Raw genomic sequence first — 14,478 nt, 5'->3', positions numbered from 1 at the left:
CAGTGTTAAAGAAAAAAGTTCATAGTCCGCTGAACTTTGCATGGGCAGGGTTGCAGGGTTGCGCTGGGGCAGGGTTGACAAAGTTCGTAGTCCGCTGAACTTTGCTTGAAGCTTTGTTTGTGGCTGTAGGTTGTCTTTGTTATGGCCCTTGTTTTTTTACCACCAGAATGATCTCAGTGGCCTTTCTCGTGTCAGTGGAACAGAACACAACCAAATCTGCCGCTTTTTGCTCGGTATCATCATTGATATCCGATTGCCTGGAAATCTTGACAGTGGTCGCCTTATTTGTGCTGTTCGTGCCATCCTCGACTTCCTTTACCTCGCTCAGTACCCTTGCCACACCGATCAAACTCTCGCGCTTCTCACTGAAGCCCTGACTCGCTTTCATGACAACAAAAGCATCTTTGTCGATCTCGGCATTCGAGCGAATTTCAACCTTCCAAAACTCCATTTCTTCCGTCATTATGTGCATATGATCAAACTATATGGCACGACTGACAACTACAACACCGAGTACACCAAACGCTTACATATTGATCTCGCAAAGGATGCTTACAGAGCTACTAACCATAAAGACGAATATACGCAAATGACACTCTGGCTTGAAAGACGCGAGAAGATGTTATGGCACAATAATTTTGTCCAATGGCGCCTTGCTGGCGATCCTCCTCCACAAGACAGGTTACCGCCCGACATGGACTATCGTCGCTCGATCAAGATGACGAAACACCCAACTATTAGACGTGTTCCATTGGATAGTGTAGTTCGCGACTATGGCGCCACTTTTTTCACCGAAGCATTAGCTCGTTATGTCGTTCGCACAAATCAACCTGGCCTTTCTCCAGCGCAACTTGAACAAGAAGCTTCCCATGTCATCCTTCCCTTCCAGACTGTTGCCGCTGTAGAAACAACAATACAATGAGGAACAAAAGAAGCTCCTGACTGTATCTGTAAAAGTTGTAAGGTCGCGCGCTGCCTAGTCTGCGTTACTTGAGAAGCAAGTGCGTTCGACCCTATAGGGGAAGTGAGTGCAGCAAGGATCTAGAAGTGTGCCCTTAAGCGAAGCGCGAGAAAGCGCAGGAGCGCGCAAGGTACAAAGGCGCGGGAACGCGCGCGCGTATTAGCGCGAAGCGCGGGAAAGTGCGCGTGCGTATGCAGAAATGAGAAACTAAGCTTAAGTAGTGATATAAAGCAAGATAAGAGATATAAGAGTGCAAAATGTAAAGGAATAGCTTTCTACTATATTCTGCTAAGTAGTAAGTGGGTAGTAACTAGTAAGTGAAAAGTAGGAAAAGTAGGTTCAGGTGAAAAGTATGTACTGCTGGCGCTTATATAGCGTGCCTAAGCGCGCTCATGCGGAGCCGAAGCGCTACCGAGTAGGTATGTAAAAATATATATGAGTGGGAAACTATGATAAAAATAAAGGTGGAACTATGCTAATAAAGGAAATGGAAATATACATACTAGGGAGCTTGGTGGACAGTGGATGGATGCATCTGGATGGCTGGCGCTATAGGGCGCGCAAGCGCGGGAACGCGCGCGCGCGTATACATCGTGAAGCGCGGGAATGGTGCGCGCATGGCGCGCGTTGCGTGGGAAAGCTGCGCCTCATATAGAGATAGCTGCGGGTAGCGCACAGAGTAATGCTATGAGTTCGTGCTGTATACTCCTTGGTGAAAACTACCATATCACGCCATGAGAGGCATGATTCTCTACACCGCATTCCATAGGGTCAAGTTCCACGCAATCAATGCTCACGGACATCGTGATTCAACCGTTACCGTGGATTCAGTGCACTGTCAGCCACCACGAAAGGACAAAAGAAGGCAGATAGTTCCTGCGCGCTTCGACACGGTTTTAGTTAACGAAGATGGTGGTGGGACGACAGGTGTTGATGGTGCGTGTTTTTTGTACTAATCCCTTGTAACATCATGCTAATATTTGATCATCAATATCAGGGTATCGTGTTGCACAAGTGCGCATCTTCACGCTGACAAGCCAGGCTACAGCTGCCTTATTTCGCACACCTGGAATTTTGCCTACCCACTTTGCATATGTGGAATGGTTCACGCCATTCGGGCAGCCTGAAGCAAACCATGGTTTGTATAAAATTTCCCGCCTCATTCGTAATGGAGAGCGTCTGGCAAGCATCATTGACATTTCTGATATTCGCAGGAGTGTACATCTTATTCCAAAATTCGGCCCTGTAGCACCTCGTGAATGGACCAGTAGTACCGTTCTGGAGCTTTGTTCTACCTTCTTCATAAACTCGTTCAGCGACAGGCATGCTTATTTAACTATTATCTGACTAGTACTAGAATCGACTACATTCATCTGAAATACAATGATTTCTGTGAAAATACTACATTTCCTGGAATTCAACCGTTTTAAGCTCGAGTTTGAATATTTCGGTGAATTTCCTGGCAGAGGCTTTCCCTGATGGCCTAAGACGACAATGTACATTATTGTTGCTCAAGAATTTCTTCCACTGTACTTAACCTTGATCTCAAGTATCCTACACAAGTACTACCTATCAACTACGAGATTACGCAACGTGTATTTGGTTTATCCTCATATTATCTTTACAGCCGCTGGTTAGGAATACTCAGTCAGCATCTTGTTGAATGAGCGCCAAGGCTTTTTCAGATTGAGCCTCGATCGAGCACTTGAAGGGCTTGGGGTGGCTGCGAGTGTTATTCAGAACACCGTGGTCACATAAAGACACGCGACATACCTGATCACCCCAGATGTGCAGTCAACTTCAGGGGTGATTTCAACGCCATTCTCGACAACCTTGGAAACGTTGAACACCGCAAGTGACATTGCGACGGATATCCAGATGGATGCATCAGCGAGATGCAGACCTATGCAGTCGAAAGCAACCAAGGTTAGAAAACTGCCTTGACAGTCAGCGCCCTCTGTCGGCTGCGCATACCTGGGCAGAGCCTGTGGAACAGAACCTTAGCATTCACTCAAAATAAAACAGTGATTCAATCCTTACCGTCTGCCAAAACCGAAGCACACTGTGCGAGGATCTCTCTCAGGCTTTTTTCCATCCTTGGCCAAAAAGCGCTCAGGATTGAATTCCAAGGGGTTGGCATGTGTCTGCGGATCGTTGAGCATGGACCTGTCACGATCTAAAGCGTCAATATACCAGATACACAACAAGGAAAGTACCAACCATACATTAATGATTATCAAGGAGCCTTTTGGAATGTAATACCCATCGTGGATGTCGTCCTGAATAGTGCTGCGATCAACTGACATCGAACACTGTTGGTCAACTAAAGAGCGCGACAAGCGAGATACACATACTACTAGATATGACAATATTCCAGCGGAGGACCTCCTTGGTAAGTGCCTCGACGTAGGGGAGGGAGGCACGATCAGCGAAGGAGGGAAGACGATCAGGGCCAACAACAGCATCAATTTCAGCCTGAGCCTTCTTCTGCACATCAGGGAAAAGTGTCATAGCCAGGAAAAATGAGTAGATCGCAGAAACAGTCTGAGAAAACAAGCGTTAATCCATAAATATGATAGTTTCGAACGGACAAACCGTGTCAGCACCACCGCTGAATAGGGATACAGCAGACCACTTCACAATATAATCTTCTTCCGGGGTCAAAGTACGGTCCTTTAACAGATCTGAGGCGAACGACTTTGGGGCAATGCCAGCAGCCTGTAGAAATTGAATCAATAGCACATAGCGGGAAAACTACAAAGCTTAGTCACCACTTGGTCTTTGACAAACTTGTAGGGCGCAGCAGCCATTTCTTCGGTGTTCTTACGGCACTCACGAGCTAGGCGTTTGAAGCCAGCACCAGGGAACCACTCTGGGACCTTTGCCACTAGAATACGGTCAGGCTATTGAGAGAAAACATCGAATGTTATATTCTTACGGAATGGCAGGAAGTCGACCATAAATTCACCAGTGAGGCTGTACCGCGAGAGTTGGTCTAAAGTACGTTTTGCAATGTCAACGAGAGGATCGTCATCCTCCTTGACTTCATACCCATAACAAAGGCGCAGAACGACAGCGGCAGCGGTGCTATAAAAATCAAAATCAAAATCAAAATCAAGCCAACAGTAGTACTACAAAATACACACAGTCGAACATATGCTTGCAGTTGGTCGGGTTTCGCTAGTACACGCTTCAGGAATCGTTGGGCTTCCATCTCCTCGATGGGGTGGTAGTCAACCAAGGCAGCGCGACTACCAAAGATGCGGTGGCAATTCTTGCGGAACAGGCGAAAGCGTTCGCCGTAACGGAGATAAGCCAGAGTTTGCCCATAGCCCATCAGTTCACCAGTCATAGGAACAACCGGACGGTCAGAGTATATAGAGCTCTTCTTGTCCAGCATTTCCACCGCACTTTCGACGGAGTTCAGCACGACGATATGCATACCCAGAACATTGATATGCGAGATATCACCTGCGCGCAAGAGCATTACAATGCATGGTTTTGGAAAAACGAGAAGCTTTTACTACCATACTTCTTGCCCCATTCAGTGAAGGTGAGCCAGGACTTGTCACGAGGTATGTCATGAAGGTTCCCAACTAGAGGCAGGCCTCGAGGACCAGGTGGATATGGTGCACGATTCTTCTTGGCGAATATTACCTGCTTCACCAGATACACTCCGACGCTAGCAAGACAAAGGTACTGCAAGATAAGAACGGCGAGTGTCGACATGGATAACTATTAGCAGATAATGAGCAAGAGATGAGCAAGGCGGCGTGGTCATCAAGCAAGAGATGCCAAGTGAAGTGCCTGGGTTGAATATGTAAACCGGAAGAACATCTTATATCTCTTTCTTGATTTATCACTCCGATTGGGATGGACAATTTGTTATCAACGCATTAGGTCAGGCACTGGGATCCTGCTGGCATTTGAATGTCACCAGTACGAAACCGAAGGTTTAATGACACACTTTATCTTCCTTGATGTTATGGAGTATCGTTCATGCCATCCGTGATTAACGCAATAGGGTGCTGGCACGTCGCTGGACAACAAACCCAAGTTGTCGCTTAAACTCAGTGCATTAATGTCCGATCCTGGTCACGGTGAAGATTGACTAAAACTTAGAAGCGGATTGGGACGGACCTCAATTAAAAGGATATCTCGACCACCTGTGACTCCCACATAAGGGCTGTAGTTACAGGTGATAATAAATAGGGTTCGCACCTCTAACACGAGGCAAATACAGCCAATCAGCGCCTCCTGCAATATCTTTCCAATAATGAGGGACTTTTACATAGCGCTGTAGATCCATAGGCTCTTACCGGGACTGGGTGCCGCTGGCATAACGGCAAATGCCGTGACGTGTTGCTAACGTCGTTTAAGGTCCGAGCTCGCTGTGCGACACGATGAGCTCGCGCATCTCGATATCTCGCGCCCAGATGAATGTATTGACAGCGGGTTTTGACGGCCCATGCGCGAGTGACCATTAACATACGTAGATCTGACTTATGTGTCCATAGAATGTGTAAATTAAGCTATACTACTGCTCATCGGCATGATCATGAAGTTCCAGTCGCGAGAGATCATCAGCAACACGGAGCACATCCTGCAAACTTCTGGATGCCTCCTCTTCCACCTCCTCTTCCTGCTCCTCCTCATCTAACTCATCCGGAGTATCCGGCGCCACTGCAGGTCGTCTAATGTTATCAAAAGGTAAGTGTTCTACCAGCATATTAATTGTGATGGGATCTGCGCATTCGGCGCGCTGGAGCTTTCTCCGAGACCTGTATGAGTGCTTATACCTGGGGATATTGTCCCGGTGAAGCCAGGAAGTGTCGATATCTCATGGACCCGCTTTAGGTGGCGTGAGTTGAACCGTCCTCAGACGTTTCGATGTATAGCGACTTGATGGGCAAGAGTTGGACTGACAGCCTTCAACTGACCCTCGCACGCCCGCAGGTATTTTTCTTCGTCTTGGATGTACGTCACTAGGCGCCGTACCTCCACGTTCAACTGTTGAATTTCCTCCCGCGCCCGGCACATCTTGAAATACAGGTCCATCGCCCTGCGAGCAACAGGCGATGCCCAAGGCCATTGCGACACGTCTGCACGCGTGTCGCGTAAGAGGTCAAAGTCGGCTAGAAACGCGTACTCCACGACCTCGTCCCACTTAAGTGTTTTGTGGGGAGGGTGCATTGCCTCGGCGATGGCATTGTATGTGTTGAGGGCAGTTCGGATGGCGATGGAGCGTGTTTGTAATGCCTTGGCGATGTGTTTACGTAGCTTGTAGCCTTGAGTGATATTAGAATCGACACGCAAGCAAGACATCGTCTAAACAAACTCACCTGTAGCTGCCCGGTTCATCCTCGTCAGTTCAAATATGCGCGCAACGATAAGTCCTTCGAGGCAATCCAATGCACGTTGGTACTTCCTATGAGCAACGAGCCTCCCCACCCTCTGCCAATCTGCATCCTCAGGGGTCCAGCGCATTGTGATCTCGAGTTTGCGTTCGAGTGCTTGAACAAGTTTCGAATTCCTCTCGTGGTCCTCGACAGCGTGACGTCGTGCAGTCTCCACTTTGCGAGTATCTCGCATCTGAACGTCATATGACACGGCCTCATGGTGAGAATAGACCTGAAAGGCTTCCATCGCAGCATTAAGAGCCTCTCTAAGCGAATGAAGTGTCAGTTAACACAAGACTCGTATACCTTGGAAGCTACACTCACTCGCTTGCGGTGAAATTTACCAACTTCTGCCAATACTCCATCTGCAAGGTCTCATCTTCGGGTTCTCGCGTTAGACCTTGGAGGTAGGTCTTCTCTTCCTCTAGCCAGCGCTCAAAAATGCTCTCGTCCGCGAGTCCCAGATCTTGCATGAGCTTGGGTAGAGTTGTGTCGCCATCGTTCAAGATGTCCAGTGCTTGTTTGTAGTTGCAGTACAAAAAATTGGCTAATACGATAATTATGTCAGCTAATGTTCGATTTATGTACTAGCTATACTTACAAAGATTAGCGTAGACCTCAAAATCGTTGTTGTGCTCGAAATAACAGTCGATAGCCTGCTGCCAATGGAACACACTTGCATAGCGTAGCGCAGATGCCAGCGAATTCGATTTCGAGAATGTTCGTTCACACGTTTCGAGATCCTCGAGGCCCAGACCCTTGATGTACGTTGTGAGTGAGAACAGCTGGCACAAGCGCCTGTGAGCATGTCCATGGAAGGCGCCAACCAGGCAGGTGTGTTGAAGCGAGCGGTCCAAGTGAGCTGTTGTCGAGTGTCATCTTAAACTGGCAACCAATGTCATACCCACTCCCTAATCGTTTCCCGAATACGTCCAGCAACTTTGCAACGACAGCAAGGGGATACTTTGCACTATTCAAACACTCGTTAATAGCTGAGAAAACGATAGGCACTACTTACAGTTCACCGCTCTGTACCATGTCCGCGACAAGTAACACAAATCCGTGACGGCAAACAGCCACGAATATACCTGTTTCGTCGTATATCCCCCACGCTTTCTTTGTTTTAGTGTCGTCCATATTTTTCCATCGTCCTGCGCAAGAGTCTTCAGCGGCTGCATCTTCCTCGTCACCTACAGTAGTTGTCGTTTCGGACTCTCAAGAATACCGGTCTACAAATGCACGAGGTAGGTACCGGTCACTTGTGAATTGTTGGCTGGTAGGAACTTCAGATGAGGGAGCGAGAGAGTCGTCAGTGTCATGGTCTAAAGACCTCCGCAGGACTCGTTTTAGAGAGTCGTTACCGTCCATAGAATATAGCAATCTAAACGTTAGTGCTTCTTCGTCAGTGAGTTCATATGTACATGTAGGGCATGCGTGTTTAAGGCGCCAGTCAGGTGAGTTGCGCTGAAGCGATTCGGCTATGAGAGCTGCCACAGAGCGTCGAATTTGAAGATACGAGTCGAACGCGATAGAAAATTGACGCGAGAGATGTCTATGAAATTCCACCTGCATATGATTAGCACAATAACTAGACAAATTAAGATAGTTACCCCATGCAAGTCGCACACGGTTTTCACGAAAGCTTGAATAGACAAATGAGGACTTCTAAGATGGGCGACACGGTATAAGTCAAGAGCTTCTGTAGTGATTCCTACAGTTGGCGATATCGGCGAACAGGGCATGACACCTTGACGCACCATTGCAGAGCAGATGGTGGCGTCGATTGGTAAGATTCGAAGAGTCACTTTCGAAGCGTCTAATACAATGAGTCACGCCAACATCAATATTAAAAGTAAGCAAACAACAACAAGATCACTCACAGAACACGTCAATAACACTAATTGACCATTCACCATAGTCCGAGTTGTTCTCCAGCTCCTCATTCCGCAATCTCTCAAAAAAACTCTTGAACTCTTCCTTGGATTTTGCCAGGCTCCAGGCAAGGTAAGCGTCGATCATCGCAGGCATCTGCTCTGTAAATGCCTGGTTTCTGCGGAGGACACGATCACGATGAGTGCGGTTATCCACGCGTCGAACACGATTGTTTCTGTTCACGAAGGTATGTGACTCACATATCAATAGTCAACACTCACTGACACTTACATTTTCCAGAAATCTCCCAACACCTCTCTTGCAAGGTCAGTGAATTCGCCACCAGCGTGACTGATGGCAATCGATTCAGTCCCATTCCAGACATCGCCAAAGCTATCATCGCAGCCTTCCTGCCAATCGTCAATGGTGGCATTTTTGTCCTCTTTGAGTGCTTAGAGAGCACGACGCTCATCCGAACTCATGGCTTTACAAGAGGTGAGTTTTTTTTGTCGAGTATTTCAATTAACATTAGATACCTTGCAGACGTGCTTTCCATCGCTCGTTGGACCTTGCTGCCTGCTCCACCAAGTCCCGGTGCTTGAGCACCTTCGACACACTGCTGTTGACCGGCAGCCCATCTTTATTCTTCGACGGTCCAATGTGCCGGATAGATCGCAGGGAGAGCTTACTTCGAATTCGCTGGCGTCCTATGGTATTTTGCATTATCTACAAATTCTTCATGTTAGTAAGGAATATCTTTTCGTTTCACGTGACTGATGATCAGTAGTGTCGCAAAGGGTCCCTATACATCATCACGTCTGCTATGTCCAGCCATCCATCAACTTGATCTGACTCCCAAGCAGGTGATCACATTCAAGATCTACAGAATTTGCTCGATCGTATGAGCCTAGCAGGTATGTATTTCTTTCAACATCCACAAAATACTGTCTACTCACATCACTTATCATAGATTCATTGGTCGGTACTGTTACTTGGAAGCGCAAGACTACAGAAGAGTCTATCACACTCTCAAGAAACTCATGCGCGCAATCCGCGCACAACACCATTCCCGATGGACGGATCGTGCCTCTTCCTACCACTTCGACAGCTCAAACACCCTCGCATCCGGTGTCAATCCCCTCCCATGTTCCGCTTGCTCCAACCCCAGATGAGATCCGCCCACCACAAGCTGGGCTCAAGCCTGAGGGCTTCTGGGTCATCATCGTTGGGCAAGAAGTCGGTGTATTTTACTGTTGGTCAGTGTTACACGCTCTCTTTTACTTATATCTCACTTATAATCACAATGTTTATCTTAGGGCTGATGTTGCGGAACGAACACATTTTGTTAGCGGGAGTATTCAGAAACGATACCCATCTTTCCAGCAAGCTCTTCACGCATACACCGTCAAGTATAATGAATGCAGCGTCCATGCAGTTCCGATTCCGGGTGGCCCATTCTGGCCTATGAACTCACCTGTGTCCCCAGCATCTCCCCCTCCCCCTACATCTCCCACATTGTCTATAGACTCGGATGATTTGTGGTCGCAAGTAGAAGACCTGTCGGACACCATGAGTCAATATAAATTTGAATCTACGTAGTCTAGTTTGCGAATGGTACTTATAATTAGAGTACAGAAATTGAATTTGCCTTACTCATACTATGAGATGTGGCTGATAAAGATTATGTGTTGGCCATGTGAGAGTGAGAAGGAACTTGCGGTACTGGGAAGTGAGAGTGAGAAGGAACCTGCGGTACTGGGAACGGATCAGGAGTAGATGGCTCGTACTGTTATGATGCGGCTGATAAATATTATGTGTGGTGGCCATATGAGAGTGAGAAGGAACCTGCGGTACTGGGAAGTGAGAGTGAGAAGGAACCAGCGTGATTGAGAACAGATCAGAAGTAAGTTGTTGTTGCTGCTGCCCTTAGAGGGGTATTCCGATTGGCAAGTGCATCACATTTGCAAACGAGTATCCTAAACATCATAAATGCTCTACACTACTCAACACACATTTTTCCAGCTTCGGCTTGATAATGTATATCGTGTTCAAGTGGCTGAAGCATTCTGCATCTTCAAATTTTTGCTATAGGGTGTTATTCACAGTCCCGAGCATCCGAGAATGAAAGTTTGCTATAAGTTTGCTATAAGTTCACTATAAGTTTGCTATAAGTTCACCATAAGTTCACCATAAGTTCGCTATTGTTCCATATACGGTCGCTATTGTTCACTATACGTTCGCTACATGACTAGGCATTCACACTGTGTCTGATGATGAGATGCTCAGAGCTACATTCACAATATGTATACTACTAGTTACAGACGGTGTCTACAACTAATTTGACTTCGAAAAATTTCACCTCTGATGTGACACTAACCAGCAAATCATATAGTAATATTGTATTGTACTTCAGGCGTTCCCTGCAACACGGGCAATGAGTGTGCATGACGTCCTTGATACTTTCCAGCAGTGATCTACCCTCTGAAGCATGCTGTGCACACTGCTCAACAAATACAGTGTGCTCCCCCTTGCTCAGGGCGCAACGAAGTGCTTCATCGTATGCCTCATTCCACATTTCTTCAGACACCCACTCCTTTCGCCACTGCCCGACGAGGATCTCAAGCGTTTGCAGTGACGGAGAGTCACATGCACACGATAAATTGTTGTCCATCGTGAGGATAGATTCGTCAGGATCGAATGAACGATCGTATTCTTCATCAATCGCTTGCAGCGAGGGAGAGTTGCGAGGAGAAGGCAGGTTGGTGTCTGCGAAATAAGGTAGATCGTCATCACACTCGGAATTGTTACGGTCCAAGGTGAGCATGGCTTCGGTGGCATCATACTGAGAATGATAGTCTTCATGGTCCGAGGCAGTGACAGGCGTGTCATGCGCGTCGCAAGGTAGAACCCTTTTTTTCCTGTGCAAAAGTCGGTTAGTGAGTCTAGCACACTCCTATAGTTAGGCATTCTCACCTTGCCCTATTCCTAAAATCAATTATATAGCGCACATAAGACTGAGGATAGGTATGAACTCACCGAGCAGCTCGAATGCGAGCCTTCTCGTTTCGAGTTTCTCGCACTCTGCAGTGAGGGCAGGTAAGCAGAATTCACCAGTGACTAAGGACGTTGAACTCACCCTGGCTTCACGAGCCAGCGCTCTGTGGCTATCCGCTGCTTCGACACGGGACTGCAGGATCTGCTCTTGCCTCGGCGAGCCTTGGAAAATATGTTAGATAGTCCAGCCTTTAACGTGAGTTTGAACTTACCATGTCGTCAAAAAAATGAAGGAAGGAGAGATGACCTGGGGTCATCCCTAGGTATATGGTCAAGATCATCAATAAAATGAGGGTTGATATCCAGGCAATATGGTTGACAACGCTGCGAGATCTGATTGAAAGGCACGGAGTAGGATTCTGTAGGATTGCCGCTTGTACAGTCATCTTGATTACTAATTCATCTAAATTAGGGAACCGTTGTAGACTGTTATAGGTCCAAGTATACTACCGCACTCAACAGTTCTGATTGCCTGCAAGCAAGATGGTAATCTTCCTGGTCCCTCCCCTCCATTCTCACCAGCCCCAGAGTACGTTGTATAAGTACATGTCAGTCCTTCAATGTCGCAGGAAGCCCAGGCCCTGGCACCTCAGTGAAACAGTCAAGTGGTGGAGCGCACAGCGCGTTCCATTTCAACCCAGGAGGCACCCACTGCCTCTACTTGGCATGCGGTGCGTTCCATTTCAACCAGGGAGGAGAATCCTACCTCCACCAAGCGCACAGCACATTCCATTTCAACCGAGGAGGATACCTCTGCCTCCACTGCCTGCATGGCATGTTCCATTTCAACCCAGAAGGCACCCACTGCCTCTACGTGGCGCGCGGCACATTCCATTTCAACTGGGAAGGTGAGTCTACATCTGCTATAGGACGATAGACCCTTCGGCTTATGGAAGGTCTGTCCGCATCCCACATAGGACGATAGACCCTTCGGCTCATGGAAGGTCTGTCCGCATCCTCCATAGGATGATAGACCCTTCATCTGTCCACATCCTCCATAGGACAGTAGACCCTTCGGCTCATGGAAGGTCTGTTTGCATCCTCCATAGGACGATAGATCCTTCGGCTTGTGGTAGGTCTGATCAGTACCGATCTGCACTGCCTCTGAGATGCACATGTGACCTTAACCGCGGTTTCAAATGAATATCAGCCTCAAGATCTTACACTGATTCCACTGGATCTTCTCCCCCAGAAACCGGCTGGCAATGATAGGATTTTTGCGACGCGACACGCGTTGTTTATTTGCCATGGAGTCCATCACATGTCAATGCGCACGTTTTTTGTTGGTTTAAACTTCGCGTCTACACTTACAGAGTTTCTGCTTACAGTTTCAAATATGAGCTACCTATATTCAGCTGATGATTTTGATGCCAACGGCAACTTTATCTCAACCGGCCGGTTTTTGGATCCACTAGCTAGAGGTGAAGATACGCCACCCGGTGAAGGTGGTAGACATATTCCCTTGATTAACAATATCGACTGGAACGATCCCTCGTTGTACACCATGCCGCTTACCCATGATGAAATTGCAGCTCTCACTCGCGACATAGCGGCCACAAACCACCCCCTTCCAGAGTTGCCTCCCCCCACACATGTTGCTGGTGCGAGCACCTCCTCTGCTTGCACGCCCTCACCTAAGCCCTCTGAAATCCATGATCAAGGCCTGGTAAGTCCCACCCAGTCAGAGGTGTCGGACACCAGTCGAGAGGTGCCAGAGTTACTCCAACGTGAAGCAAACACGTCCACATGGGCAGCACGAAACCCAACGTGAGCCACCATCCGTCCTCGGACGCCGCCCCCTTGACTGAAAGATGCCCAGAAGGCGTCTCATAAGATCAAGAGGGACCAAACGACGGAGAAAAGGAAGTGCTTACATAACACTGTCGCTGAATACCTGGAGGAACAACGAGTGAAGATCGAAGCGCTCTCACGAGCTCATAGTGTGACTCCAAAGGTAATCAATGACATCATCGGGGGTCAGACACACTATCGCAATTCTCGCAAGATGCAGGTGAAAAATGCGCTTGTTCACGCTAAGTCAAAGGAGATGAACGCAGGTACGTAAAATACATTTGTTTGATGGTACCGCAAAGCTTATATCATGTCAATTAGACCTACCTGTAGGGTCTCGATATTCGTTGGCGGAGCTCCGCGAAATGGTCGCAAGTGACCCCAAGATGAAAGACTTGACGAGGGAACAAGAGGCCGCCTACATTTCAGCACTCGACGAGCATCGTGAAAAAAAGTCGGTTGGTGTTCGGTCGAACAATATAGCAGCTGCGCGTGATGTTGTAGCTACGACGGATAGGATTGTCAAAGAGGTGAGTTTGCCCGAACCTGGACTACAATGAATGAAACTCATACTTTACTCTTTCAAAGCTGGACGACCTGCGAGTTCGGACTGGCGTCTATGCAACGTTATTTGTCATTCGCGGTCACATTAACGACACAGTTCAAAGTGCGATGCATGGGACTGATAACTCAGAAGACTTCTGGGAGGACGTATACGAGCATCCTATGGCTGATTTCCTCAGGCAATATGAGCAATGGGCGTGCACCCAGAATCAAAGTGCGCATTTCACATTTTTGTATACTACCAGCCTATTCAATATCCTACAGATCTTAACGAACGGGACTCTTTGGAAATGGTATGGAAGCAGGTACGTAAAATGATCATCCGTGGTCTTGGTGAGTGAGATCTTGTTTTGTACGTGCTGTCCTTGATTGACGTCGTTTGTAGTTGAGGTGACTGGAAAAAAAGATATCGGCATGAATTACCATAACTATGAAACAGCCATCGTCGAGACATATGGTGTACGCCTGGTGGGGTGGCCCCACGGTGTTAATTTCATTAGCCCCTCGAACATCAGGACTGTGGGCGACATTCGCAAGCTGCGAGATGCACTGAAGGCGCGAACGTGCTACTGGACTGTTCTCTCACCGGCGGAAATCAAAGCTCACACTGCCGAACTCGAAGCGCGCTGTTCAGCTGGAGATGTTGTTCACAAGCCGCGAAAAAAGCGTTCGGACGCTGGGGTACCTCGGAAACGTAAAGCTGCAACTAGCACAGGTCCTAGTAAGGAGAACCAACGGATGTTGAAAAGAGCAAAAAGGAATTCTGCCCAGCTTCCTCGAGGTCCAAAAAGTGCTGAGTTTGTCCAGTCGTCTGATGAAGGGGGTGACGACGACTAG

The 14,478-nt window shown here is 47.8% G+C and overlaps 7 protein-coding genes across 7 annotated transcripts; 4 read left to right on the top strand and 3 right to left on the bottom strand.

The window, feature by feature from the left end:
• Nucleotides 1-40: 40 nt before the first annotated feature.
• On the top strand, nucleotides 41-922 carry F5891DRAFT_1227073 (uncharacterized protein; the record flags this gene model as incomplete). Its single annotated transcript, XM_041369519.1, has 2 exons — nucleotides 41-82; nucleotides 167-922. 2 exons carry the CDS (start codon nucleotides 41-43, stop codon nucleotides 920-922), a joined length of 798 nt encoding a protein of 265 aa, XP_041226005.1.
• A 773-nt stretch (nucleotides 923-1,695) lies between these two features.
• On the top strand, nucleotides 1,696-2,308 carry F5891DRAFT_1227069 (uncharacterized protein; the record flags this gene model as incomplete). The annotated part of the gene is made up of 2 exons (XM_041369518.1): nucleotides 1,696-1,897; nucleotides 1,959-2,308. The coding sequence occupies 2 exons, from the start codon at nucleotides 1,696-1,698 to the stop codon at nucleotides 2,306-2,308; spliced, it is 552 nt and encodes a 183-aa protein (XP_041226004.1).
• A 297-nt stretch (nucleotides 2,309-2,605) lies between these two features.
• On the bottom strand, nucleotides 2,606-4,690 carry F5891DRAFT_952395 (cytochrome P450; the record flags this gene model as incomplete). The annotated part of the gene is made up of 10 exons (XM_041375110.1): nucleotides 2,606-2,684; nucleotides 2,735-2,896; nucleotides 3,002-3,127; nucleotides 3,182-3,260; nucleotides 3,310-3,505; nucleotides 3,557-3,679; nucleotides 3,733-3,848; nucleotides 3,900-4,048; nucleotides 4,108-4,432; nucleotides 4,486-4,690. 10 exons carry the CDS (start codon nucleotides 4,688-4,690, stop codon nucleotides 2,606-2,608), a joined length of 1,560 nt encoding a protein of 519 aa, XP_041226003.1.
• Nucleotides 4,691-5,498: 808 nt separating this feature from the next.
• Nucleotides 5,499-8,955, bottom strand: F5891DRAFT_1128589 (uncharacterized protein; the record flags this gene model as incomplete). Its single annotated transcript, XM_041364296.1, has 13 exons — nucleotides 5,499-5,680; nucleotides 5,743-5,812; nucleotides 5,846-6,249; nucleotides 6,304-6,626; nucleotides 6,685-6,907; nucleotides 6,962-7,222; nucleotides 7,254-7,330; nucleotides 7,379-7,572; nucleotides 7,594-7,926; nucleotides 7,971-8,176; nucleotides 8,241-8,467; nucleotides 8,524-8,638; nucleotides 8,769-8,955. 13 exons carry the CDS (start codon nucleotides 8,953-8,955, stop codon nucleotides 5,499-5,501), a joined length of 2,802 nt encoding a protein of 933 aa, XP_041226002.1.
• A 453-nt stretch (nucleotides 8,956-9,408) lies between these two features.
• Nucleotides 9,409-9,831, top strand: F5891DRAFT_952354 (uncharacterized protein; the record flags this gene model as incomplete). Its single annotated transcript, XM_041375108.1, has 2 exons — nucleotides 9,409-9,494; nucleotides 9,549-9,831. Coding segments are annotated over 2 exons (369 nt in total), but the record flags the coding sequence as incomplete, so codon positions are not given.
• A 712-nt stretch (nucleotides 9,832-10,543) lies between these two features.
• F5891DRAFT_952321 (uncharacterized protein) lies at nucleotides 10,544-10,903 on the bottom strand (the record flags this gene model as incomplete). The annotated part of the gene is made up of 1 exon (XM_041375105.1): nucleotides 10,544-10,903. One exon carries the CDS (start codon nucleotides 10,901-10,903, stop codon nucleotides 10,544-10,546), a length of 360 nt encoding a protein of 119 aa, XP_041226000.1.
• A 1,158-nt stretch (nucleotides 10,904-12,061) lies between these two features.
• Nucleotides 12,062-14,478, top strand: F5891DRAFT_1227064 (uncharacterized protein; the record flags this gene model as incomplete). Its single annotated transcript, XM_041369517.1, has 10 exons — nucleotides 12,062-12,134; nucleotides 12,164-12,230; nucleotides 12,288-12,314; nucleotides 12,336-12,358; nucleotides 12,642-13,053; nucleotides 13,228-13,343; nucleotides 13,399-13,607; nucleotides 13,666-13,855; nucleotides 13,906-13,974; nucleotides 14,027-14,478. The coding sequence occupies 10 exons, from the start codon at nucleotides 12,062-12,064 to the stop codon at nucleotides 14,476-14,478; spliced, it is 1,638 nt and encodes a 545-aa protein (XP_041225999.1).

Source organism: Suillus fuscotomentosus (genome assembly GCF_016647785.1).
Source record: "Suillus fuscotomentosus strain FC203 chromosome Unknown F5891scaffold_27, whole genome shotgun sequence".
In the NCBI taxonomy this organism is placed as follows: domain Eukaryota; kingdom Fungi; phylum Basidiomycota; class Agaricomycetes; order Boletales; family Suillaceae; genus Suillus; species Suillus fuscotomentosus.
The sequence above is the reverse complement of the archived record's forward strand: the minus strand, read 5'-3'. Positions and strand labels throughout refer to the sequence as shown.